This window comes from Lissotriton helveticus, chromosome 9 (genome assembly GCF_964261635.1).
Source record: "Lissotriton helveticus chromosome 9, aLisHel1.1, whole genome shotgun sequence".
NCBI lineage: Eukaryota > Metazoa > Chordata > Amphibia > Caudata > Salamandridae > Lissotriton > Lissotriton helveticus.
The window spans coordinates 556281468-556308223 of record NC_136070.1 but is presented as its reverse complement, the minus strand read 5'-3'; the positions used below and the strand labels follow the sequence as shown (position 1 = coordinate 556308223).

The window sequence follows — 26756 nt, the reverse complement described above, 5'->3', positions numbered from 1 at the left end:
AGGCAGAAATCTTACTGTCAATATAATCAACCCATAATAATATCTCATCCATTGCATTACCTAGCATTACATCATTAAGATAATTATATACATATTATTCTTACCTCCACATCAACTTTCCTTGATCTACCTTGTTATGTAGGAGTTAGGTTAATGTAGTTTATGCAATGTGTTGTCTTGTGATGCAGTGAAGGTATTTATATGGGGTCTGGCATTTGTCTATGAATCATGTGGTTAAAACTTTGGTTCAGTAAATACTCAGTGACTGATGGCACAAACTATGTTTCATAGCTTGCCTAAAGAAATTGATATTTCATAATGTTTTAAATATTATTTGGGATTTTTCTAAAACGCTACAAACCACCTTGTGGCAGCCTCAGAGCACTTGGGTATCATATGCTTAAATGACATTTATATGGATCATCGAATACAAATGTAATAATGTTCATAGGGCTGAATTTCTGGATATAGATCCAGACCATCGATCAGACAAAGTAATGTATAAGCAGTGGACAGAAGATCTAAACTTTCGTTGCTGAAGGTTGAATAAACCAAAAAGAGAATTAAAGCCAAAGTTCACCTAGGACGATGGGGGCGATAGCCCATTTTGGATGTCTAACCGGCTGATGGTAATATAATAATGTCAATGTTTTGTGTCCAGAGTTCAAATTTATGACAGTGGATGGGCAAAGCTTTGAACTTTGGCTGAAAGTTTGGTGAAAGTTGAGAAAACTTCTCTATTGGTTAAGGTAGACAATGTTTGCAGTTTTTACACAATGCATGTAATTCCACATGTATGTTCCCTGTCATATGTATATTTTCTAGGTAAAAATATACATATATCTAAACAAACACACACACACGCATACACACACATATAGTACATAATGGCAGGAGCCACTGTGTACTTATAATTATCTAAGAGTTTCCATAGGAAGAGCGTTTTTTGGTTTGCTAATAACGTTGGTGTATTTGGTGAATCTGGAGGAAAAGTTTACAAAAAGAAAGTTCATCCAATTATCTTTCACGTGGGGACCAAGAGAAAAGTGTGTCTGAAAAGTGCCATTTCCCATGTTAATTCCCATGGGAAATATTGCTCTCCAATATAGAAAAAGTAGCTGAACATAATTAAACCAAATTTGGTAAAACATTAGAACCTTACTTAACAAGCATGCTTGTTGTTTTTGGTGTAAATCCGTTCAGCAATTTTCTAGAAAAAAGAATTTAAAGAGGGGCTAATTGTGGATGAAGGGGTTAAAAAGTTAGGTGTATCTGTTCTGTCGGGGCCCAGATTAACAAGGAAATTCCAGAAACTAAAAAATGCCTTATCCAGTGAAAAATTCAGAAGTTAATCTCTTATGAGAAGGTGTATCACCTACTATACATCACTTTACTTTCCGCCTAAGGATCAAGTTACCAAACAAATGGACAATGACCCTTCAGATGGCAGTTCCACTGACTAAGATGGATGGATCAACGGGGAGGGCAACAGAGACAGACGAAGAAGGAGATGCAGGCGAAGAATTTGGAACCAGCCCTGGCAAGGACCAGGTTTGGGCAACCCCCATTTTCTCAACTACCCCAATCACATTTTCGGGCTTGGATGAATACTTTTATACTTGCCCAACCTCTAAGATATACTCCAAGGTTTAGAACCACTTTTTTACGGAGAAAAAAGAAGGTACAAGGCGAAGGTATAAACCAGGGTGTGAAAACAAGGAGCTAGACCAAGGACCAAACTCCGGAAGTAAGCATATGTGCTCCTTAGAGTTCAATCTCACTAAAAAAGAACTAACACCAAGCCAACCCATGGGCATGCCTATTGATGGCTCAAATCTCTTTGGAGACGAGGCTGATGCAGCACTTGAGCGATTCAAGGATTTGCTACGGGTCGGTATTAGACCCCCCCCCCCCAGCCTGCGACTGCCTTTTTCGGCTTTCGTGGCTACAGAAGGAGCTTCCAACCGTGCCACCCATATTCCAGCCAGCGTCTTCCGCAAGTTCAGCAACCTCTGCTGGGCTGTGGCAGTGGTTCATCCTGCCCTCGAGGGTCGGGAGGCCAGAAGTCGAGCCAAGCCACCATCCCCTCCTGCACTGCAAAACCTTCCTAGTCCGGTCCTTCGGGGTCATGAGCGTCCAGTGGGTGGCAGGATACTCCATCACCTCCACCTCTGGAGCAACTTCACCTCAGACAGGTGGGTGTTGCAGATAGTCGAAAGGGGATACTCCCTCCCCTTCAAGATTACCCTTCCCTCTATGCCTCCAACTCATGACCAGCTGATCATCTTGTGCTACTCCACGAGGAGGTCATGGCTCTCTTGGCCAAGGGAGCTATAGACAGGGTTCCCGGGACAGAAATAGGCTGTGGTTGCTATTCTAGCTATTTCCTGGTTCCAAAGAAGGCCGGAGGCCTCCGTCCTATACTTGACCTCAGAGCCCTCAGCTACTTCCTCAAGAAGGAGAAATTCAAGATGCTCACTCTGGCCCAGGTACTGTCTGCCCTAGACCAGTGAGACTAGATAGTAGTGTTGGACTTGCAGGATGCCTATTTCCACATTCCCATGCTGCCTGCCCATCGTTGGTACCTGTAGTTTACAGTGGGCCAGGAGCACTTTCAGTTTGCTTTGCTCCCCTTTGGCCTCACCAGTGCCCCGCGGGTGTTCACCGAGGTGATGGCGGTGGTTGCAGCTCATTTACGGAGATCAGGGGTTCCAGTCTTCCCCTATCTCGACGACTGGCTGTTGAAGGCGGGCTCATCCCAAGCAGTCGTATCCTATCTCCAGGCTTGCATTCGCTGGGGTTCACTATCAACGTGAAGAAGTCACACCTGATTCCCTCTAAGACGCTCCCCTTCATCAGAGCAGTTCTGGACAAGGTGCAGTTTCGGTCTTATCCTCCCGAGCGGCGAGTCCAGGTTATTCGGGCTATGATACTGATATTTTAGCCTGGATATCGGGGAGAATGTCTGAGGCTGTTGGGCCTCATGGCCTATTGCATCCTTCTTGTGGACCATGCCAGATGGCACATGCGCGCCCTGCAATAGGACCTGAAGTTCCAATGGGCGCATCATCTGTGAAATCTCACTGACTTGGTCAAGGTCTCGTAGGGCACTGTGAAAGACCTGCAGTGGTGGCTATCAAACCGCGATTGGGTCAGAGGCAGACTCCTCTCCCTTCTCCATCCAGACCTCACAGTAGTGAGGGATACGTCCCTTCTGGGATGGGGCAGTCTTCTGGGAGAGGTGGAGATCAGAGGAATTTGGTATCCGGCAGAGGCCTGGCTCCCTATAAACCTGTTGGAGCTTTGGGAGATCTGGTTGGAACGAAAAGTCTTCTTGCCATCCATCATGGGGAGGCTAGTTCAGGTGTTCATGGAAAACATGACTGCCATGTGGTGCTGCAACCAGCAAGGGGGGTGGGGGGGTCATGGAACCTGTCTCAAGAGGCTTTGTGTCACTGTACTTGGCTTGGACAGCAGGGCATTTCCCTACCGGTTCAGCATCTGGCCTGTTCTCTGAACGCCAGAGCGGACAAACTCAGCCGAAGGTGCCTAGCAGATCACGATTGGTGTCTCCATACGGAGGTGGCGCAAGGACACACAGTGGGGGGGATCCTTGGTTAGATCTGTTCGCCTCCATGGAAAACGTGCAATGTGAGCAGTTTTACATGCTAGTGTTTCAAAGGCGGCTCTCGCTCTGCGACACTTTTTGTCACGAGTGGAGCTCCGGCCTCCTGCACACCTTTCTGCCCATACCACTCCAATCCAGAGTGCTCAAGAAGATCAGGAGCAACCAGGCACAAGTCATTCTTGAGGCTACGGACTGGGCACGGAGAGTCTGGTATCCCGAGCTTCTGGCAATGAGTATCGATCCTCCGATCAGGTTGCCCATTGGGGAAGATCTCCTGTTGCAGCAGCAGGGGAGGGTTCTCCACCAGAACCTGTCCACTCTCCGCCTCCTAGCGTGGCGATTGAGCGGCAACAGCTGACAGCTTTCAACCTTCCTCCCAAAGTCTGTGAGGTTATTCTGGCAGTTCTGTTAATCAAGGAGAGAGAGAGGAACTAGAGTAGCTAGTTCGTTTCCCCTGGGATATAGTGGTTAATCAAAGAGAACTAGCTATGTCTGTGTGCTGTGTGTCTACATGGGAAATCATTTGGTTTAGTATGAAGGCCCTCACCCACCAACCTAGTTGGTGGCATTCTTCATCATTGGGCCCCACCCGAGGCACCGAGTGCACCTCAGGTGTGCTGCGACGCCAGATTACTGCGTAGCGGGTTTTTTGGAAGGTGAGTGTGCTGTGCAAGTGTGTTGCGTGAGATTTTAAAAGTCTGTCCTTGGGGTCCCTAATGGTTACTTTATTGGTGGGCCCCAGGCAGAGGTTAAAAACAAAGGCTTGGGACGTGTAGGGGTTGACTTATGGTCTCCCACGTCCAGTGTGGTCGACTAGTTTCAGCCAGGCCTTTTTATTATACTGACTTTCTTCAGGACCTATGTGTGGGGGTGTTACAGGGATCTATGTGATTATCAGTGCCCTGTATGTGAAGCACGCACTGAGCTGCTGATATATGTAAGAGGTATTTCCTCTCAGTTTGTACCTGTAAAGGAAAAAAGGACAAACAAGAGACACATAAAGTTAAAAAACGCAAAATTGTCAACCACGCACATGGGTGGGTTAGTGCCTGGTGCCTAGACGTGTGAGCGAATAAGGCGGGGGTGTAGGCGCTTGTGACGGAACGTGGCAATTGCCGGTTTGGTATATGCGCTACAGGTGCTAGTACCTAGATGCGTAAAATAAATGTGCAAATTATCTACAAGTAGGATGCTTACTCCTGTCTACAGAGGACAAAACTCCCTGGACTTCCGCCGGAGGGTCGGGACTTATTAGCACTCTCGAAGGTTAGCCAGGCATCCCTCCACAAAGTCGTATATATATATGTATGTATATATGTATGTGTGTGTGTATGTGTACGTATATATATGTGTGTGTATATGTATGTATATATATATGTCCTTTGCCTCAAATTGTAATGCGTTCTGATATCCTTCGGGATCAAGTTCGCGCTATATAAAACTTTATAAATACATTTTAAAAAAACACCTGCTTTCGATGGATTCTACATTGCGATCTAGCAGAATTTTGCAGAATGATCAAGCAAGCACTTTTTTCAATGAACAACAAGAATCTAACAAGAAAGGTGATGCAGACCTTCAAATCAAATCTTTCTGATCCTTCTATCCCCCAAAAGCAGCGATCCCTATTGAGATGCAAGTGTTTGAGTAGGCAGTCTTCAAGATTCTAGAATCCATACACATCTCAAAAATAAAAACCTCCACAACATCACCCGGGAAGAAATGTTGACACTAAAGGAATTGGGCAGTGACCCAATTATCATTATTAAATCAGCATACAAAGGTGGCGGCATTGTCATCCTGACCTTGGATGACTACGTGACTGAATGCAGGCGCATATTAGCATCTAACAGACGCAATAGGATGATCACAGAAGATCCCCACATGCTCGATGGTGACCATACTCAATATGGTGGAGGAGGCTGGGATCAGGAACTGGATTTTGGAACCTTTATCATAGTTTGCTGACTTTTTCCTCCTTCAACCAATTTTACAACATACACCTACTTATCTCAAGGTTACAAAGGATCTCCTACATCATTCACACAGTTCATTGGTAGGCCTAAAAACTAAAAGTCTTTACACTGGCCTCCCTCAAGATATTACCCAATAACACATTGTACTGGAAAACGTGAGGTTGGCTCTTACTGAATACTTCTTTGAGTTCCAAGGCACACTTTACCTCTAAACCCATAAACATCTAGAGAAAATCTTCCAAAAAAGCCAGCTGGTACAAACAAGAACTCCGAACAGTGAAAGGAGACAGAAAACAGCAGGAGAGGAGATGGCACGCCAGCAAGGGCGCCTCTGACAGGGCAGCCTTCAAGACCTCCCTCAACCTCTACCATCGCCTGCTGAGGGCAACAAAAATGGGAGCCCTAGCCGCACACATTGAAACCAGCGCCAACAAAACCAACATTGTTAAGGAATTCTCCAACCTGGCTGCCAGTGAAAACAACATCACAACCTCACAGGAGCTGTGCGACAATCTTGCCGACTTCTTCCACGACAAGATCGCAAATATATTCAGAAACGTTTAACCCCAACCCAGACCTACGGACTTCCTCAACAGATATGCCACAACCAACACAGGCCACAGACTGACCACCTGGACTGTCCTCTCCATCCAGGACCCAACCTCCACCTTCAAATCCATCCACTCTGGAGCTACCGCAGACCCATGCCTGTACTACATATTCACCCTCGGAAACCAAAGGATCAGACAGGAACTCACCACCCTGCTCAACACCTCTATCACCACCGCAATATTTCCCAATGCCTGGAAACACGCCTAAGTCAGACCATTGCTCAAAAAACCTTTCGCCGACCCCAGCAAACTCAAAAAATGCCAACCAATCTTCCTGCTCCCATTCCCAGCAAAGGTACTGGAAGCGATCATCAACAAACAACTCATGATACACCTAGAGTAGAACCAGCTACTCAACACCACCCAGCTTCCACAGCAATCACAGCACCAAAACCGCTCTGATCACAGCCACAGATAACATCCGGACCATCCTCGGCCGAGGAGAAAGAGCGGCTCTGATCCTCCTCGACCTGTCGGGAGCCTTAGAAACTGTATCCCACAACATGGTGATCGAAAGACTCCACCACATCGCCATTCACAGAGCAACTCTCAGAAGGATCACCTCCTTTCTCGCCAGAAGAACCCATAGGATCCATCTCCCTCCTACCATCTCAACACAAGGAGATCACCTGAGGTGTCCCCCAGGGCTCATCCTTCAGCCCCATGCTTTTCAATGCACATTTGGCCTCACTGGTGAACATCGTCAGATCTCACAGTCTCAATACAATTTCCTACGCAGACAACACCCAACTCATCATCTCACTCACTGATGACCCCACCACCACCAGAACCAGCTTCCATAGATGCAAGACAAGTGTTCCGACTGGATGAAGAACAACTGCCTGAAGCTGAATACAGACAAGACAGAAGTACTGATGTTTGGCACCAGCAGAAACACATGGAATGACTCCTGGTGGCCATCAGCGCTAGGACTCACACCCACTCCCTCCGACCATGCGAGAATCCTCAGAATCATCATTGATAACAAGCAGACCATGAAATCACAGATGAACGAAGTCTCCTCCGCCTGCTTCCTCACTCTGTGCACGGTATCTTAGATCTTCAAGTGGCTACCCCTACACACAAAATGCACCATGACACAGGCCCTCAACACTAGCCGTTTGAACCACAGCAATGCCGTCTACGTAGGAATTGCTGCACACCTTCTGCAGATACTTCAGACCAGGGGTCTCGTGAAAATGCCACTAAATGTCAATTACTTTGGTGATCAGTATCTGCACTGTTTTTAGTGAGAATGTTAGGGGATGTCTAAAATAAAGACTGTTTCTCTCCTAACAATTCTATTTTAACCTTGCACTCACAATCTTTGCACTGCACGATTTCTCATGGTTACTTGTGACTCCACCTGTGATCACTTTTGAAGAACACTCAAACTGTACTTCCTTTGTTTCTGGCTCTCTCTTCTGGACCCATTTGAGGGAGCATTCCCAAGGTTATAGCCTCTATGATCAAGAGGTATATCATTCAACTGGGAGGATAACCAGATGATGATACTGATCACCAAAGTAATTGATGGGACTACAATCTCTGCTTAAGAGTTCCTTCTTGCTTTTCCATACTCCCTCTTCTCACTTTTTTCTTTGACATTTGGTGGCATTTTCAGGAGACTCCCGGTTTATTGTGTATTTGATATATAGTGTTTGGGGAAGATAACCGTGGCAGGACGTAAAAGTATCCCTGTGATCCTAATTCTCTGATTGTTTATTGTGATACTTCAGAACATACAGAACACCACAGCCAGACTCATCTTCGGCATCTCCTGATGAACCCACATCACACCACACCTCAGGCAACTCCACTGGTTCCCCGTACAGAAGAGACGCCAATTTAAGCTACTGGCCCAAGCATATCAAGCTCTACAAAACCAAGGACCCACCTACATTAATCACAACCTGAACTTCCAATAACCATTGAGAAGACTACGCTCCACCTCCCTCTCACTTGCTCATATTCCCCGCATCTACCAAAGGAGAAGTGGCGGACGCTCCTTCTCCCACATCGCAGCAAAGACCTGGAACAGTCTCTCAACGCAACTTTGGACCATTATCTTACTTCGGGAATTCCTAGTGGCCCCCAAGACCTGGCTGATTGAATAAGCCTCTGGGACCTGCAAGCACCTGGATACCCTATTGGGTGATTAACCGCACATTATAAATCCTGATTCATTGATTGATTGATTGACATGACTTTCATGGGCAGCTCTTTTGCCGCAAGTGCGGTGGGCTGGTATGTACACCACTTTGAGGACATTTTTGTCCTCAGCTACCACAACCCACGAAATCTCACGTTTCATTGTGGAAATAATGCAACAATTACATTCTGAATATATCTGGAAAGGGGATGAGGACACAGTCCAGAACTTCCTATCCTGGATGAACACCTGTGACCGGCATTTGAAATTTACTCATACAATGAGTAGATTAATTATCCGACTGTTAGGTATTAACATCATTCCAGAACATGAAGGACTCAAGACCAATACCTACAAAAAAGCCACGGACAAGAATATTCTTTGGAGTTCAGCAGTTTTCATCCTCGCCGCTACGTGACAACTTACCTATAGCCAATTTTTATTGCTGAGGAGAAACTGTAGAAAGATCAACTTCAAAGAACAATCAGAGGAGCTATCCAAAATATTGAAAACTAGGAACAATCCAGATTCTATCATCTCAAGAATCTTTAAGAGAGAAAGGTTTTCAGAACAGAGAAGTACTCCTTGACTCTCCCCCTCAGAATGAGGGCATGAACATCCTAACCTGTGTTGCCACATGCAAAATAAACGTCCAATCACATCTAGAGGATCATTAATAGAAACTGGCACCTAATCAATTCTGGGCAACTGTATTTTGAAAGACCAAGGTTTGCCCACAAGAGTGGTCCAAATCTGCAAGAACATTTGGTCAATACTCGACCATGCATCCCCATTAATAGAACTACTACTGTCACAATTGTGGAGGTCTCTTACCTGTCACAGGCATTTCCCGTAAGCTCATGCAGTGTGTGTCACTTTACAACCCCAACCAAAACCATCTGTATACCATTAGTAGTGAGTGTATGCACACTGAGTGTAGGTTACTTCCTCATGCTTAGGAGACTATGGATCTGCCAGATATAGGTCCCGAGGAAAGCCACGAGACATGTCTCAGGCTTGGGGGGCTAAAATCTGTACACCTTTCTTGATTGAGATGCAGGGGACTGTTAATTTATCCCCACTGGCATCCTTCTTGTTTTTAACCTTACCCAGGGACCCATATACTGAATAAATTGGTCTCAGTACTTGAAGTATTTTCATATATATATCTCAGAACCCACTGGCAATATGCTTAGTAACTGCTCCCTCCTTCAGAAGGTTAAAACCACCCAGTCGCAGTTGGTGCTCCGGGTGAGGATTCAATGATGGAGCATGCCACTGGCGAATTCTAGTGGTGAATGTACTTTTAAAATCCAGAGGGATTCTGCAGATAGGAGAGGTGAAATACCGGCACAACGTCCCAAAGATTTTTTGTTTGTATTTGGAAAATGAGTGGATTCACTCCCATGTGCACTGGAGGTTTGATGCTTGGGGAAGGTTTGATGTATGTCTTTGCCAGAGCCTAGGCAGTGAGTACACGTCTTCAGGCAGATTGGATGCATGGTCTGCCCTGAGGCTATGACAGAACTGTCACGAGTGATGTCGTCAATGATGGAATTTAACATGCCATGAGTGATATATGTGAGGTCATAAACATTACGTAATGGGGTGCAAGTTATAGTTAGTTCACTAAACTACAATTAGTTTATTTCAGTGGCTATTGTGTTTTGTTTAACCCCTTCGGTGCTGCGGACGACCCCACTTGATGGTGGGGCATGTGCGGAGTACAGCCGGGGGCCGTCCGAACCCCGCCCACTGATTAGAATGCCCGCACCATGGCGGAATTTGCACCATGGTCAGCGGGTCAACATTAGCTCCTCCTATTTCAACACTTAATTATAATGTCACGTTAACCATTGTTTTTTTCTTTGAAAAATATACATATGTTTACGCATATATATTTTTTTCCTCTTAAGGTATGCAGAGGTGGAGTTTAGAGTAGTAGATCTATACTTATCTACACATACTTACCTTCTCAATATTTTTTAATTTGCTACATGGGCTACAATATATTTTTATCACAAAATGTTTTCCCTCAGTATTCTGACATGCAGCCCATGTCCCTCCTCAGGCCCATATTGTGGTCCGCAAAAGCCACATACCAAATGATTTGCTGTTACTAAATGTCCCACCCAGGAAAGGCTGAGTTTCCAATTGCAATATATATCATATCTGTGTGCCTAGAGGACATTGGCTGCCAAGCAGTAACAATTGACCAATTACTACTAAGATCTATTGTAAGCCATGAGCGGCAGCCTGTAAAATGCTACGGCTCAACAAATGCACAATCGCAACTCTCTTCCGCTACCTGTCTCGCTCAGTAGAGGTTTTCTAGTATATCTAAAAACGAGAGGGCACCACCCACTAACCAAGGGGAGAGAGCACCGTTTAAAACAGTAAAGTTAAAATCTACCCTTGCAGAACATGTGTATTATCCACAAGTTTTTCAATAAACCATACCAAAACAATCAGTCATTAAACAAGCTATACAGAATCATTCTCTATTGCCAAAGCAAGTACTACAAGGATATAAAAATGCACAACGTTTTAAAGAGGTGTTCTTCAACACAATGACCGTTGGCGTGTAATTTACATACAATAGATATCAGCACTTAATAGGTAAAATGTGGCACATAAAAAATTACATCACAAAGTATCAAACAATATCTTATAAAAACACCTCAATACAGCACAAAATGAACCCACAAAAATAAATAAAAAGAGAAAGGGAGAAGTAAATAAGAGAGTAAAAATACGTCTAGTTTATACTGATCTGCTATAATCATTGATCAAGATTCCTGATGAGTCAAACGAACTCACATCTATGGAATCACAATAATAAGCAGGTTCTGCACAAATTATATGTCTAGGCGTTTCAGTTGATTTGGCAATGTGTAGCCACCATCTGCAGGACAATATGGAGAGTCCTGTCTTCCCCCAAACAATCAGATCATAGAGCATGCATTATTTGAGATGTACACTATGTGAGTACATAATTCCAGGGTTAAAGGTGCAGGGTTCTGGGTAAAGAGTTACGGACACAAGACTTAGGGCCAGATGTAGGTAATCCCAGATTACCGATTCTTAAATACCGAATCATACCGATTCGGTATTTAAGAACTGGCAATCGGGATTTAGGTCATTTTTCCGAATTCATTTCCGAATCGGTATGAATCGGTAATTACCAAATCGGTATTTACCGATTCAGTAATTGCCATTCATTCCTATGGGCCTGTAGGCCCATAGGAATGAATGTCAATTACCGAATCGGTAAATACCGATTCGGTAATTAGGGGAAACATTGAAGGGTGGCAGGGTGTCACTTTGACACCCGGTTCCACCCCTCAATTGTGCATGGGTGCACATGTAGCAGACATACATGCCTTTAGGGCATGTATGTCTGCAACATGGCATTGTGTAAAAAGAAAAAAAAATGCTTTGTAAAGGATTTTCATTAGTTACCACCAACTTCTAGTTGGTGGTAAATAACGAATTCTTAGACCCCTGTAGCACTGATTGCAGTGCTACCTACATGTCAAAATACAGAATCGGTAATTTTACCGATTCGGTATTTTACAGAATCGGTAAAATTACCGATTCGGTAAAATTACCGATTCGGTAAAATTACCGATTCTGTATTTTAACATGCCCCTACATCTCTATCTTCAAATACTGGTCGGAAACGGCCGGAAATCGGTATTTTCGGCCGTTTCCGACCGGTATTTGCCTACCTACATCGGGCCCTAAGTGTTAGAGATTCATGACTATGACTATAGGATGCATGATTTTGGCTGGAGGTCTATGGGAGTATCTCTATGGGTACAGAGTTATGAGCAAAGAAATAAGAACACTGGGGTGAGAGTACAGGGTTATGGGCACACGGCTAGGGGCTGTATTGGAGTTTAGCATTTATATAGCACTTCATACTCCTGGGTATGGGGCAGTGTGGAACTGCATTTTTTGTTGAATAGCAGATACATTGCGGGAAAATTTGCTGTTGGCATAGTATTGCATTTGTTGTAATCCTTGGTGGGGAATGTTTGGTTGTCATATGTGAATTACAAGAGTGGTGCATTTACCTTGTCACTGGTACCAAGCTATATGCGGCAGATGAGCCCATAGCAAGGGCGAAACCGGCCCTGGGTTGCTTGTGTTCCGGTTAAGGGAGGACCTGGTTTGGCATTTCAGGCTGGAGTGCTCCTATTGGAGCAGGGAGTAGACTGATTTGCATATAGCTGGGTCCTACTGAGGTGGCATGGTGTGCAAAATAATGATGGACTGGGATGCGGACCTGAGTAATTGCCAGTGGTTGAGATTAATTCAAGCATGCCATCCATCACTTTTTATATACTTTAGTTTCTTGCCTTGGGAAACAGCACCTAGTCTCTTGATGAGTAAGAAGGCGTGAGAGATAGGCATGGGAAATTATAATTATAATTATAGTGGAGTGGTGTGGCTCACTGGTTAGAGGCGGCAGACCCGTAAGCAGAGGACGGCCCGGGACCAGGGTTCGATTCCCGACGTGGCAGGGTCGTGGACCAGGGTCAGCGGGCTCGATAATTCTCGCCTCGGTGCCTACTCCAGTCAGGGACCACACTCGGCAACTCTGGGCATTAGCTTGCCTCATCTTCACAACGGCCCCCCAGACCGCCGGGGATGCTTGGTCGCACCTTAGAGATACCCATTAGGGACCATCTCTCAGGGTGAGCCAGGACGGGTTCCCCAGCGGTCGAAGCGTGGAGATACTCCTCCGGGAGTTGATTCTAGCGCTATATAAACCCACAATTAAATTAAATTAAATTAAATTAAATTAAATTAAATTAAATAGTAAGGACTAAAATATATAGGGAGCAATTCAGCATTTGAGTAGTCAGAGGGGAAGTGGGGTACTGTGTGTCTCTTTACACAAAAAATTAGGTTACAGAGATAGTGCAGTAGGGCCGTGTGTAATTAGAGAGTCAAGTCCAGGTTGTTCCTTTGCAGTCTTGGACTTGTAGTTCTCATTTCATAATGGGATAAACAGCATTTCAACTATGAGAATGCAAAGAAATACCCTGGACTGAATCAGCTAGTCGCACATGACTGAGAAATGTAGCAGGGATACATGCACAATGCATACATTCTGTCAAATTAGTAAATTGATAAAGAATGGGCAGGAATGGAAGTTAGGGACATGAACAGTAGCAATACACCTTTTCCCTTTTTTAAAGGCAGGATCTTGCCTGCTGCTGTATTGATACATCTCCTGAGCAAGGAAGAAACACAAAAGTCAAATTTGGAAAACTGAGAAAAAACTGCACAGTCTTTAAAAGACCCAGATTTGAACTACTCTTGTTAGGCTGATGTAAGCCAAAATATTGAGCAGGGGTTTGTGCCCCCATGCCGCTTTCATACTCCCGAAGGCATCCAAAGGAGGATAAGAACCAAGACCCTAGCCGGACTGGCACCCTGTAGATGTGAGGGTGACAGGCGTTGTTCTTAGTATGTTACTGCTTCAACAGTCCACATGTGTATCAGCCTACCATGCATTATCCTTCTATCTTTACCCCTCCATGTGAGCCCAATACCTTTATTTAAATCACAGGGACCCTTGCCTATTCTAGTGTAAATGAGAAGGCATTCTATTGCTCTTACAGAATTTTTTGACAACTTCCATTTCCTTTATTAATAGTCTACGACATTTTGGGGTAAAAAAGACAACATGCAGAATTTAGACTTAGCTTCTTTCCAATGCTTCAGCTAGGACAGTAGCATCACACAGATTTGGTAGTTCTCAGTTTGCTCAACCTTAGCCCAGTTCTCTTCTGACATTTGAACCTAAAGTCCCCTCTGCATGACAACCTCAGATTAACAACTGCAGCTCGTGCAGGTAAGAGTGTGGGGGGATTTTGACAGCCGACGATGAGGGAAAATTAATAATTTATTTAATTTTCCCTCATGGTCGTCTGTCGAATCACCCCAACCCAGCCCCACCTATCTTACCTGCACAGGCTGCGACTGCAGATTAACCTTGCAAGGGAAGAGATGTTTCTAGTCTACACTGCCCCAACACTCTTAGCTATCATTTGCAACTGAGCCCTGGTGACCCGGCTCTGCCACTGTAATTGCAGGCTTAAGCAATGTATTTGTGGGTAATTGAAGGCCTTTGTATGGCACATACTTTTCCCCCACACTGCTCTGCAACTGAATTTTAGCACCCTGGCTCTCTTTAGCTTTTTCTCTCACGTCGTCCAGCAAAGATATCCAGATAAAGGGTGTGAGCTCAAGATGAAGAGTAGAGAGGTTATGGCTGTATTCTATATGTAAGGGTAAGATAGGGGCTGGCCCACTTGCTATTCCCTTCTCATCACGCCCTTTCTCAAACTAAACCTACTTTCTCTCCTCTCTTGTTAGGTAACTTAAATACATTCCTTCCTCAGAATCACTCATTTGACCCTCTCTCATTGGTTTCCTTGCTGCCATTATAGGTCGGGCTATCAGCACTCACGGTGGACCTCACTGTCCATTTAGAATAGCTCATGGTATAAGGTCACTGCTCCATACTGCTAATGGGTGGATTATGTGGAATACTTCAGAAAAGGGGGTGGTGATGAACAGAGTGCCTGAATTAAGCAGACCACTCTTACCCAGTCCAAAGATCAGGGCTTGATCCATCACCGTTTTTTAGCTCACTGCACCATCCCAGCTCAGAACTTGGCTATATGCAAATTAGTCTGTTCCTGTCCCAGTGCATGATGGGAACAGGGCAAACCAAACTACCAAGCCAATTCATATACTGGGAAGGAAACAAGCTACCGGGGACCGGTTTCTGGCATTTCAGCCTCGTCGGCCCGGCTTGCTTGAATCCGGATGGTGCAATGAGCAAGGGACTCACATCTGAGTATACCCTTCCACGCTTATGGTGGACAAAATGATTCAGAAAAGGGGGTGGTGATGAACAGAGTGCCTGAATTAAGCAGACCACTCTTACCCAGTCCAAAGATCAGGGCTTGATCCATCACCGTTTTTTAGCTCACTGCACCATCCCAGCTCAGAACTTGGCTATATGCAAATTAGTCTGTTCCTGTCCCAGTGCATGATGGGAACAGGGCAAACCAAACTACCAAGCCAATTCATATACTGGGAAGGAAACAAGCTACCGGGGACCGGTTTCTGGCATTTCAGCCTCGTCGGCCCGGCTTGCTTGAATCCTGATGGTGCAATGAGCAAGGGACTCACATCTGAGTATACCCTTCCACGCTTATGGTGGACAAAATGATTCAGAAAAGGGGGTGGTGATGAACAGAGTGCCTGAATTAAGCAGACCACTCTTACCCAGTCCAAAGATCAGGGCTTGATCCATCACCGTTTTTTAGCTCACTGCACCATCCCAGCTCAGAACTTGGCTATATGCAAATTCGTCTGTTCCTGTCCCAGTGCATGATGGGAACAGGGCAAACCAAACTACCAAGCCAATTCATATACTGGGAAGGAAACAAGCTACCGGGGACCGGTTTCTGGCATTTCAGCCTCGTCGGCCCGGCTTGCTTGAATCCTGATGGTGCAATGAGCAAGGGACTCACATCTGAGTATACCCTTCCACGCTTATGGTGGACAAAATGATTCAGAAAAGGGGGTGGTGATGAACAGAGTGCCTGAATTAAGCAGACCACTCTTACCCAGTCCAAAGATCAGGGCTTGCTCCATCACCGTTTTTTAGCTCACTGCACCATCCCAGCTCAGAACTTGGCTATATGCAAATTAGTCTGTTCCTGTCCCAGTGCATGATGGGAACAGGGCAAACCAAACTACCAAGCCAATTCATATACTGGGAAGGAAACAAGCTACCGGGGACCGGTTTCTGGCATTTCAGCCTCGTCGGCCCGGCTTGCTTGAATCCTGATGGTGCAATGAGCAAGGGACTCACATCTGAGTATACCCTTCCACGCTTATGGTGGACAAAATGATTCAGAAAAGGGGGTGGTGATGAACAGAGTGCCTGAATTAAGCAGACCACTCTTACCCAGTCCAAAGATCAGGGCTTGATCCATCACCGTTTTTTAGCTCACTGCACCATCCCAGCTCAGAACTTGGCTATATGCAAATTAGTCTGTTCCTGTCCCAGTGCATGATGGGAACAGGGCAAACCAAACTACCAAGCCAATTCATATACTGGGAAGGAAACAAGCTACCGGGGACCGGTTTCTGGCATTTCAGCCTCGTCGGCCCGGCTTGCTTGAATCCTGATGGTGCAATGAGCAAGGGACTCACATCTGAGTATACCCTTCCACGCTTATGGTGGACAAAATGATTCAGAAAAGGGGGTGGTGATGAACAGAGTGCCTGAATTAAGCAGACCACTCTTACCCAGTCCAAAGATCAGGGCTTGATCCATCACCGTTTTTTAGCTCACTGCACCATCCCAGCTCAGAACTTGGCTATATGCAAATTAGTCTGTTCCTGTCCCAGTGCATGATGGGAACAGGGCAAACCAAACTACCAAGCCAATTCATATACTGGGAAGGAAACAAGCTACCGGGGACCGGTTTCTGACATTTCAGCCTCGTCGGCCCGGCTTGCTTGAATCCTGATGGTGCAATGAGCAAGGGACTCACATCTGAGTATACCCTTCCACGCTTATGGTGGACAAAATGATTCAGAAAAGGGGGTGGTGATGAACAGAGTGCCTGAATTAAGCAGACCACTCTTACCCAGTCCAAAGATCAGGGCTTGATCCATCACCGTTTTTTAGCTCACTGCACCAGAGACTCTGTCCCTCACCACCCCTTGTTGTAAATATTTTTGTCCACCCTAAGCGTGGAAGGGTATACTCAGACATGAGTCCCTTGCTCATTGCACCATCAGGATTCAAGCAAGCCGGGCCGAAGACGGCTGTAATGCCAGAAACCGGTCCCCGGAAGCTTGTTTCCTTCCCAGTGTAAGAATTGGCTTTTGTAGTCTGGTCTGCCCTGTTCCCATGATGCACTGGGCCAGGGACAGACTAATTTGCATACAGCCAGGTTCTGAAACTGGGATGGTGCAATGAGCTAAAAAACGGTGTTGGATCTAGCCCTGATCTCTTGACTGGGTGAGAGTATTCTGCTTAATTCAGAGACTCTGTCCCTCACCACCCCTTGTTGTAAATATTTTTGTCCACCCTAAGCGTGGAAGGGTATACTCAGACATGAGTCCCTTGCTCATTGCACCATCAGGATTCAAGCAAGCCGGGCCGAAGACGGCTGTAATGCCAGAAACCGGTCCCCGGAAGCTTGTTTCCTTCCCAGTGTAAGAATTGGCTTTTGTAGTCTGGTCTGCCCTGTTCCCATGATGCACTGGGCCAGGGACAGACTAATTTGCATACAGCCAGGTTCTGAAACTGGGATGGTGCAATGAGCTAAAAAAAGGTGTTGGATCTAGCCCTGATCTCTTGACTGGGTGAGAGTATTCTGCTTAATTCAGAGACTCTGTCCCTCACCACCCCTTGTTGTAAATATTTTTGTCCACCCTAAGCGTGGAAGGGTATACTCAGACATGAGTCCCTTGCTCATTGCACCATCAGGATTCAAGCAAGCCGGGCCGAAGACGGCTGTAATGCCAGAAACCGGTCCCCGGAAGCTTGTTTCCTTCCCAGTGTAAGAATTGGCTTTTGTAGTCTGGTCTGCCCTGTTCCCATGATGCACTGGGCCAGGGACAGACTAATTTGCATACAGCCAGGTTCTGAAACTGGGATGGTGCAATGAGCTAAAAAACGGTGTTGGATCTAGCCCTGATCTCTTGACTGGGTGAGAGTATTCTGCTTATTTCAGAGACTCTGTCCCTCACCACCCCTTGTTATAAATATTTTTGTCCACCCTAAGCGTGGAAGGGTATACTCAGACATGAGTCCCTTGCTCATTGCACCATCAGGATTCAAGCAAGCCGGGCCGAAGACGGCTGTAATGCCAGAAACCGGTCCCCGGAAGCTTGTTTCCTTCCCAGTGTAAGAATTGGCTTTTGTAGTCTGGTCTGCCCTGTTCCCATGATGCACTGGGCCAGGGACAGACTAATTTGCATACAGCCAGGTTCTGAAACTGGGATGGTGCAATGAGCTAAAAAACGGTGTTGAATCTAGCCCTGATCTCTTGACTGGGTGAGAGTATTCTGCTTATTTCAGAGACTCTGTCCCTCACCACCCCTTGTTGTAAATATTTTTGTCCACCCTAAGCGTGGAAGGGTATACTCAGACATGAGTCCCTTGCTCATTGCACCATCAGGATTCAAGCAAGCCGGGCCGAAGACGGCTTTAATGCCAGAAACCGGTCCCCGGAAGCTTGTTTCCTTCCCAGTGTAAGAATTGGCTTTTGTAGTCTGGTCTGCCCTGTTCCCATGATGCACTGGGCCAGGGACAGACTAATTTGCATACAGCCAGGTTCTGAAACTGGGATGGTGCAATGAGCTAAAAAACGGTGTTGGATCTAGCCCTGATCTCTTGACTGGGTGAGAGTATTCTGCTTATTTCAGAGACTCTGTCCCTCACCACCCCTTGTTGTAAATATTTTTGTCCACCCTAAGCGTGGAAGGGTATACTCAGACATGAGTCCCTTGCTCATTGCACCATCAGGATTCAAGCAAGCCGGGCCGAAGACGGCTGTAATGCCAGAAACCGGTCCCCGGAAGCTTGTTTCCTTACCAGTGTAAGAATTGGCTTTTGTAGTCTGGTCTGCCCTGTTCCCATGATGCACTGGGCCAGGGACAGACTAATTTGCATACAGCCAGGTTCTGAAACTGGGATGGTGCAATGAGCTAAAAAACGGTGTTGGATCTAGCCCTGATCTCTTGACTGGGTGAGAGTATTCTGCTTATTTCAGAGACTCTGTCCCTCACCACCCCTTGTTGTAAATATTTTTGTCCACCCTAAGCGTGGAAGGGTATACTCAGACATGAGTCCCTTGCTCATTGCACCATCAGGATTCAAGCAAGCCGGGCCGAAGACGGCTGTAATGCCAGAAACCGGTCCCCGGAAGCTTGTTTCCTTCCCAGTGTAAGAATTGGCTTTTGTAGTCTGGTCTGCCCTGTTCCCATGATGCACTGGGCCAGGGACAGACTAATTTGCATACAGCCAGGTTCTGAAACTGGGATGGTGCAATGAGCTAAAAAACGGTGTTGGATCTAGCCCTGATCTCTTGACTGGGTGAGAGTATTCTGCTTAATTCAGAGACTCTGTCCCTCACCACCCCTTGTTGTAAATATTTTTGTCCACCCTAAGCGTGGAAGGGTATACTCAGACATGAGTCCCTTGCTCATTGCACCATCAGGATTCAAGCAAGCCGGGCCGAAGACGGCTGTAATGCCAGAAACCGGTCCCCGGAAGCTTGTTTCCTTCCCAGTGTAAGAATTGGCTTTTGTAGTCTGGTCTGCCCTGTTCCCATGATGCACTGGGCCAGGGACAGACTAATTTGCATACAGCCAGGTTCTGAAACTGGGATGGTGCAATGAGCTAAAAAACGGTGTTGGATCTAGCCCTGATCTCTTGACTGGGTGAGAGTATTCTGCTTAATTCAGAGACTCTGTCCCTCAACACCCCTTGTTGTAAATATTTTTGTCCACCCTAAGCGTGGAAGGGTATACTCAGACATGAGTCCCTTGCTCATTGCACCATCAGGATTCAAGCAAGCCGGGCCGAAGACGGCTGTAATGCCAGAAACCGGTCCCCGGAAGCTTGTTTCCTTCCCAGTGTAAGAATTGGCTTTTGTAGTCTGGTCTGCCCTGTTCCCATGATGCACTGGGCCAGGGACAGACTAATTTGCATACAGCCAGGTTCTGAAACTGGGATGGTGCAATGAGCTAAAAAACGGTGTTGGATCTAGCCCTGATCTCTTGACTGGGTGAGAGTATTCTGCTTAATTCAGAGACTCTGTCCCTCACCACCCCTTGTTGTAAATATTTTTGTCCACCCTAAGCGTGGAAGGGTATACTCAGACATGAGTCCCTTGCTCATTGCACCATCAGGATTCAAGCAAGCCGGGCCGAAGACGGCTGTAATGCCAGAAACCGGTCCCCGGAAGCTTGTTTCCTTCCCAGTGTAAGAATTGGCTTTTGTAGTCTGGTCTGCCCTGTTCCCATGATGCACTGGGCCAGGGACAGACTAATTTGCATACAGCCAGGTTCTGAAACTGGGATGGTGCAATGAGCTAAAAAACGGTGTTGGATCTAGCCCTGATCTCTTGACTGGGTGAGAGTATTCTGCTTAATTCAGAGACTCTGTCCCTCACCACCCCTTGTTGTAAATATTATGTGGAATACAGCATGAAAGGCTGCAAATGACTAATCCTAGGTCATATTCTATGTTATTTGAACTGGAAATACAGACCTCTGGAAAAATTGTACGTATTGTTATAGGTAAACGCACCTGTCCTCACGCTTTTCTTCTACACCGATATGTGCAGGTGCAGCTTCACACTTTTTATGACGAGGTTTAAGTAATCTCTGACACACACATATATCAAAACACGTTCCACATGGGCCATACTGCCAGTGCCTTCAAGTATCAATCCATACACTGGAATGTAATGTCTAAATCACCTGGCTCTCACTCCTTTATACTTCATATTCATGCATAGGCACAGAACAAAATGGAACAGGAGATCAATTCTGGTCTGACTCCTGATATCAAAACACTGCCCATGAAAGTCCCATGACAAACACATGACCTTGCGTTCATAACATTTTCACGGAGTAGCATGTGACCAGTCCCCAACAAGAGTTATGAAGGTCGACCAAAATGCACCTGTAACACAATACAATATACCTGAGCCTGAGAACAATGTGAGATCATACTAATAGCAATAGAGCTCAATACAAATGTCTAACACATCCCTGGATTCTCAAGATCGAATATAGATAGATATTGATGGCACAGGGAAGACCTGACTTGCTCAATAGGCCAGTTTCTCTGCTGCCGCCTATAACCTTGCAGACGCATCTTAGTCTCCACCTGTGTCTTCACTTCAGGTGCTTTGAAGCAGCCATGGAATAGTATATAGCGGTACAAAAGGGGGTGGTGATGGACGGAGCATCTGAACCAATCAAACACTCACACCCAGTGAACAGATCTGGGTTTAACCCATCACCGTTCTTTAGCCCACTCTGCCACCCCAATTCAGACATGGCCATATGCAAATCAGGCTGACTCTGTGCCTCATGGGAACAGTCCAGCCCGAACTGCCAAGCCATGCCTTCCCTGGACCGGAAACAAGCTTCCTAGGACCAGTTTCTGGCATTTCAGCCGTCTTCAGCCAGGCTTGCTTGATTCCAGTGGCAAAGTGAGCAAGGGACTCACGTCTGGGAATACCCTGCCAACGTATGGCGAACAAAGTGGCTGAAGACGGCTGAAATGCCAGAAACCGGTCCTAGGAATTTTTTTCCCGGTCCAGGGAAGGCATGGCATGGCAGTTCGGGCTGGACTGTTCCCATGAGGCACAGGGTCAGGCTAATTTGAATATGGCCATGTCTGAACTGGGGTGGCAGAGTGGGCTAAAGAATGGTAATGAATTAAACCCAGATCTTTTGACTGGGTGTGAGTGTTTGATAGGTTCAGATGCTCTGTCCATCACCACCCCCTTTTGTACCGCTTTGTTCGCCATAAGTTGGCAGGGTATGCTCAGACGTGAGTCCCTTGCTCACTTTGCCACTGGATTCAAGCAAGCCTGGATGAAGACGGCTGAAATGCCAGAAACCGGTCCTAGGAAGCTTGTTTCCGGTCCAGGGAAGGCATGGCTTGGCAGTTCGGGCTGGACTGTTCCCATGAGGCACAGGGTCAGACTGATTTGCATATGGCCATGTCTGAACTGGGGTGGCAGAGTGGACTAAAGAACGGTGATGGATTAAACCCAGATCTTTTGACTGGGTGTGAGTGTTTGATAGGTTCAGATGCTCCGTCCATCACCACCCCCTTTTGTACCGCTTTGTTCGCCACAAGTTGGCAGGGTATGCTCCGACGTGAGTCCCTTGCTCACTTTGCCACTGGATTCAAGCAAGCCTGGCTGAAGACGGCTGAAATGCCAGAAACCGGTCCTAGGAAGCTTGTTTCCGGTCCAGGGAAGGCATGACTTGGCAGTACGGGCTGGACTGTTCCCATGAGGCACAGGGTCAGACTGATTTGCATATGGCCATGTCTGAACTAGGGTGGCAGAGTGGACTAAAGAACGATGATGGATTAAACCCAGATCTTTTGACTGGGTGTGAGTGTTTGATTGGTTCAGATGCTCCGTCCATCACCAACCCCTTTTGTACCGCTTTGTTCGCCATAAATTGGCAGGGTATGCTCAGACATGAGTCCCTTGCTCACTTTGCCACTGGATTCAAGCAAGCTTGGCTGAAGACAGCTGAAATGCCAGAAACCGGTCCTAGTAAGCTTGTTTCCGGTCCAGGGAAAGCATGGCTTGGCAGTTCGGGCTGTACTGTTCCCATGAGGCACAGGGTCAGACTGATTTGCATATGGCCATGTCTGAACTGGGGAGGCAAAGTGTGCTAAAGAACGGTGATGGATTAAACCCAGATCTGTTGACTGGGTGTGAGTGTTTGATTGGTTCAGATGCTCCGTCCATCACCACCCCCTCTTTTTAACCCCCATGGTATAGTATATAGCACTTGAGAAAACACCAGCAAATGATCTGACGAACAACAAAGAGGAGTTCTTTAGATAGTATGCCAGGCTGGAGTTTAGTGAGAGAGAACAGGACAAAAGCCCCTCTGCCTTTGTCTGTAAAACCTATATAAGTATGGGCTCAGCAAAAGCCAAACTTGTATGTACAAACACATCCTAATTTGAAACTACCATGGGCCCATAAAATGGTGGAACTGTCCTACGCAAATCTGGACAACATACATAAATTCACACAATAAAAGTCCCTCTTTTATTCTTCCAATTACAGCTATGTTTTCAAACATGCCTCCCAATGCTGGTGTTGGATGCATTCTACTTAGACACTAGGGCTTATGCTAATGTGTTTCTGGTAGGAAATAACCCTTTTTAGTCTGTGGCAGTAAAATAATTATGCAAGCAGTTCGCTAGGAGCCACTGAGATGTTAGTATTGAATAAGAAAACATCAAACCACAAACCGAGAGACCTGCAGACACATCACAAAAGCAATTCCTAAAACACTTACAGTGGTAATGTTGAGTCTAACAAATTCGAGCTGCACGTGTTTTTATAGAGCTTGTGATCAGATCAGTCATTATTTTAATAGTTGCCCATATCAGTATATCAGAGGAGAAGCACTGACCATAACCCACTGCCCATTTGAATCCAAACAGCAACTTAGTACTGTTTGGAAACTGAAAACCATATATGTTTTTCTCTTTTTGTATGTCACAAACATTGTATAGTGGATGGAAACCCTTGATTCTACATCGGGTAGTTACGATATATTGTGAAACAGTGAATAATCGTTTTTTCTGTTGATGATACTGTAAAAAGGTGGTATTGCTCTTGCGGGTCCATTGCTTAAAAACATCAGCGGATACGTTTAGCCCATAGAATGATTTCTTCACAGCACAACATCAGGTGATGTTGTCCCACCGAGCTCCATATTTGGATACATGCACCCATTCATGCGGCTGCACACATGCACATATTACAACGCCCCGACGGACAGCAATACATTTAGTCAGCAATTGGACAGAATCGCTTTTTGGACACGCAATGGTAATTTTTTCATGAGAACCTCGACCTGCCACGGAAGGTCTTGGCAAAAAGGGTTGTCTTTTTTGAACAGTTGCGAAAAATCAAATCTAATGAGCTTTGTATTGAAATCCGTAGGAGCTGCATTCGGGTTGTCATTGCACCCACACCCTTTCTAAAGATTACTGTCAATTGCCTGTGAAGTTTCAAATCCATAAAAACGTGTTTGTTCCAGTCCTATTGAGTTTTTCAAATACAATTAAAATGTACAATTTGACATAAAATGTTCTCATACTGACTCTAAATATGGCACCACCCCACTGTGAAGTGTTAGCCCAAATCCACTTTACTGAAGTGTTAGCCCCCTCCCGATGTTCAGGTCCAGTTCCCCTGACTGCTGTGAATGGCCGATACAGTTAGTTGCCTCCTTTTATTTTCAAGTGCGGCACTACGAATAGCTACAACGTTTCTAAAACGTTACTTTAAGTTGTAAGGTGTCCGTTTTTGCCACTGCGTGTGCACACCCCTTACAGTGACAGGTGACGGTTCGCACTCGCGTTATCAGGGGGCTGCTTCTCACTTCCGCACTGTTTGGCACCTATTTCGTTCTGACTGTAAGTAAACAACACTGTTATAGTTTCAGTATCGCCAAGGCCTGCCTGATTCGTAAGGCGATGGGAGGGTATGAGTTCCGCATTGCATGGGACAAATTATTACAGGCGAAGTTTCATATCCACACTACTAGTGAGGTGTTCACTTACCAATTATAGAATGGAGCGTCTCGGACCTACATCACGGCGAGGGAGCAGCAGAGAGTGTCGTGCGTGAGTTACAACGGAACGCTTCCTGACCTGACGTTTCATGTTCACGGGTCCCGTTTTCTCCCTCGGTTATCACAGAGGACATTTCATTCCCTTACCAAGTGTTTAAAACGTACAAATAGAAGTGCAGGTACTCTGTACCAAAGTACCTGCTTGTTTCTGAGACCTGCCGGTACTCTCCAATTAAAAGTATTACGTCTCTCTTGCGTAGTGCCGGTACTCTCCCTCTCAAAATAAAAAAAGTGCCGGTACTCCGCACCGGACAATACCGGCCCATTTAAAGCACAGCCCATACCCACATCTATATGGGGTGTTCCGTGCTCGCACTGCCAGGGGCGGAGTATGCATACCGAAGATTCGTTTAGTGCCCACATTGTGACAGGTGATTCTCTGTACCCTAATTATCACGGAGGGCGTATCGCACGTACCCACATTAGGATGGACGGTAATTCTTATCTTCACAGTAAGGGTCACAGTTTTGTGCCTGCATTAAAGTTGCACATAGTCAGAGGAGGGACGGGGGTTCTCTGAATAATTCCGCAAACTATGCTGCTCCTGTGAGAGAGGTACAGTCGACACAGACCCGAGTCAGCTGTATTTCTGATGTACTTCATTCAAGCCCTCTTCACGGTACAAGCTGTGCCTGGGTGTTGTAGCGATCCTCGCAGCAATTACAATATTTTCAACAGAGGAGGAATGGAATATAACATTCTGGTATAGAAAATGGCACAACCCACCGAAAGACAAACATTGAGGACACAGAGGCACAAACAGCCAGCCACCCACGCAAGCAGACACACAAACACACACGGACAAATGTACAGACTCACAGATTCAAACACGGAATAAACGCACACAGGGACAAACGTACATACACAGGTGACACACATGGGGCAAACACACACTAGGACAAAAACATACATAAATAAAGGGACACAGACACACATATTCATACACACACATACTCTCAAGCGTCATAGCGCAAAAAGATGCCTCCCTTGCAGAATGTGAGGAGGGGCCACCAAATCTCCCATTTCTCACAAATATTCATTGGTAGCTGAATTGAGAACCCCTGGAGGTTTTGGGGCCCCAGAGGGGTTGGGGAGGGGCGCAGGGGCCTGCGTTATGTCCCTGCACATTCCCACAGACACGTATACGGCGACACGAATTCACTCAAACACAAACACACACACTCAGGCACAAAGACGCACCCAGGGACAAACGCACAGGAAGGAACACACAGATATGCGCCCAAAAAAGATACAGCCAACAATACACACTCAGATACACACGGAGAAACAGACAAACGCCTATATAGAGTCACAGACATACACACCACACAGATATAGACAAAATCACGTACACATGCACACATATAAAAATACACACATAAAAGCACACATAGAGAGTTTTACCTGCCGGATAAAGCCTGTCCTTCTCACTCTTGGGCAAACTCCAGAGTCCAGATGGCGACCTCGGTATCCAAAATGGCATGTGGCGCAGGCACATACTTCTGTCCCAGGCTCCGGACTGGCTAGCGCTGGGAGTGGAGAGAGCTCGCGACGCTCAGGCCTCGCGCGCCGGAGCCTGTGGTGACGGCGGCCGCATGGCACGCTGGATGGAGGTCGTCCTGCACGCGCTGCCTCTCAGCTCCCTGTGGCCGCGCGCCCTCGAGGAAGGCCGCGTCTGCGGAGCTCGCGGCACCTGCCTCGCGCAGCCGACAAGTCATCCTAAGGAGAGCGCAGCCGGCGCGGCGCGCGAGGAGGCGTCGCCCAGCGCGCGAGAAAGTTTCTGCACAGGGAAGGTGTGTGGAGTCGGGAACGGGGCAGAGAGGGGGAGGGAGCCTTGCTTTGCTTCAGGTGGTAGCGGGAACTGTGCGGCGAAGCGGAGCTGTCTTCCCTTCAGAATTCCCAACCTCTCGGTCCTG

At 46.4% G+C, this 26756-nt stretch overlaps 1 protein-coding gene across 2 annotated transcripts in view; it reads right to left on the bottom strand.

Annotated features, from left to right (window-relative positions):
- The window catches only part of LOC144781548 (muscarinic acetylcholine receptor M1-like), a 351868-nt gene extending 325427 nt beyond the window's left edge, over positions 1-26441 (bottom strand). The window contains exon 1 of one of the 2 annotated variants that reach the window (XM_078660451.1): positions 26245-26441. In XM_078660451.1, coding sequence (XP_078516577.1) covers positions 26245-26338 — 94 coding nt within the window. In that variant the 5' untranslated portion in view covers positions 26339-26441. Of the gene's footprint in view, positions 1-24769; positions 24899-26244 lie in introns of those variants that run through there. The other variant, XM_078660452.1, reaches the window with a different exon arrangement.
- Positions 26442-26756: the final 315 nt, after the last annotated feature.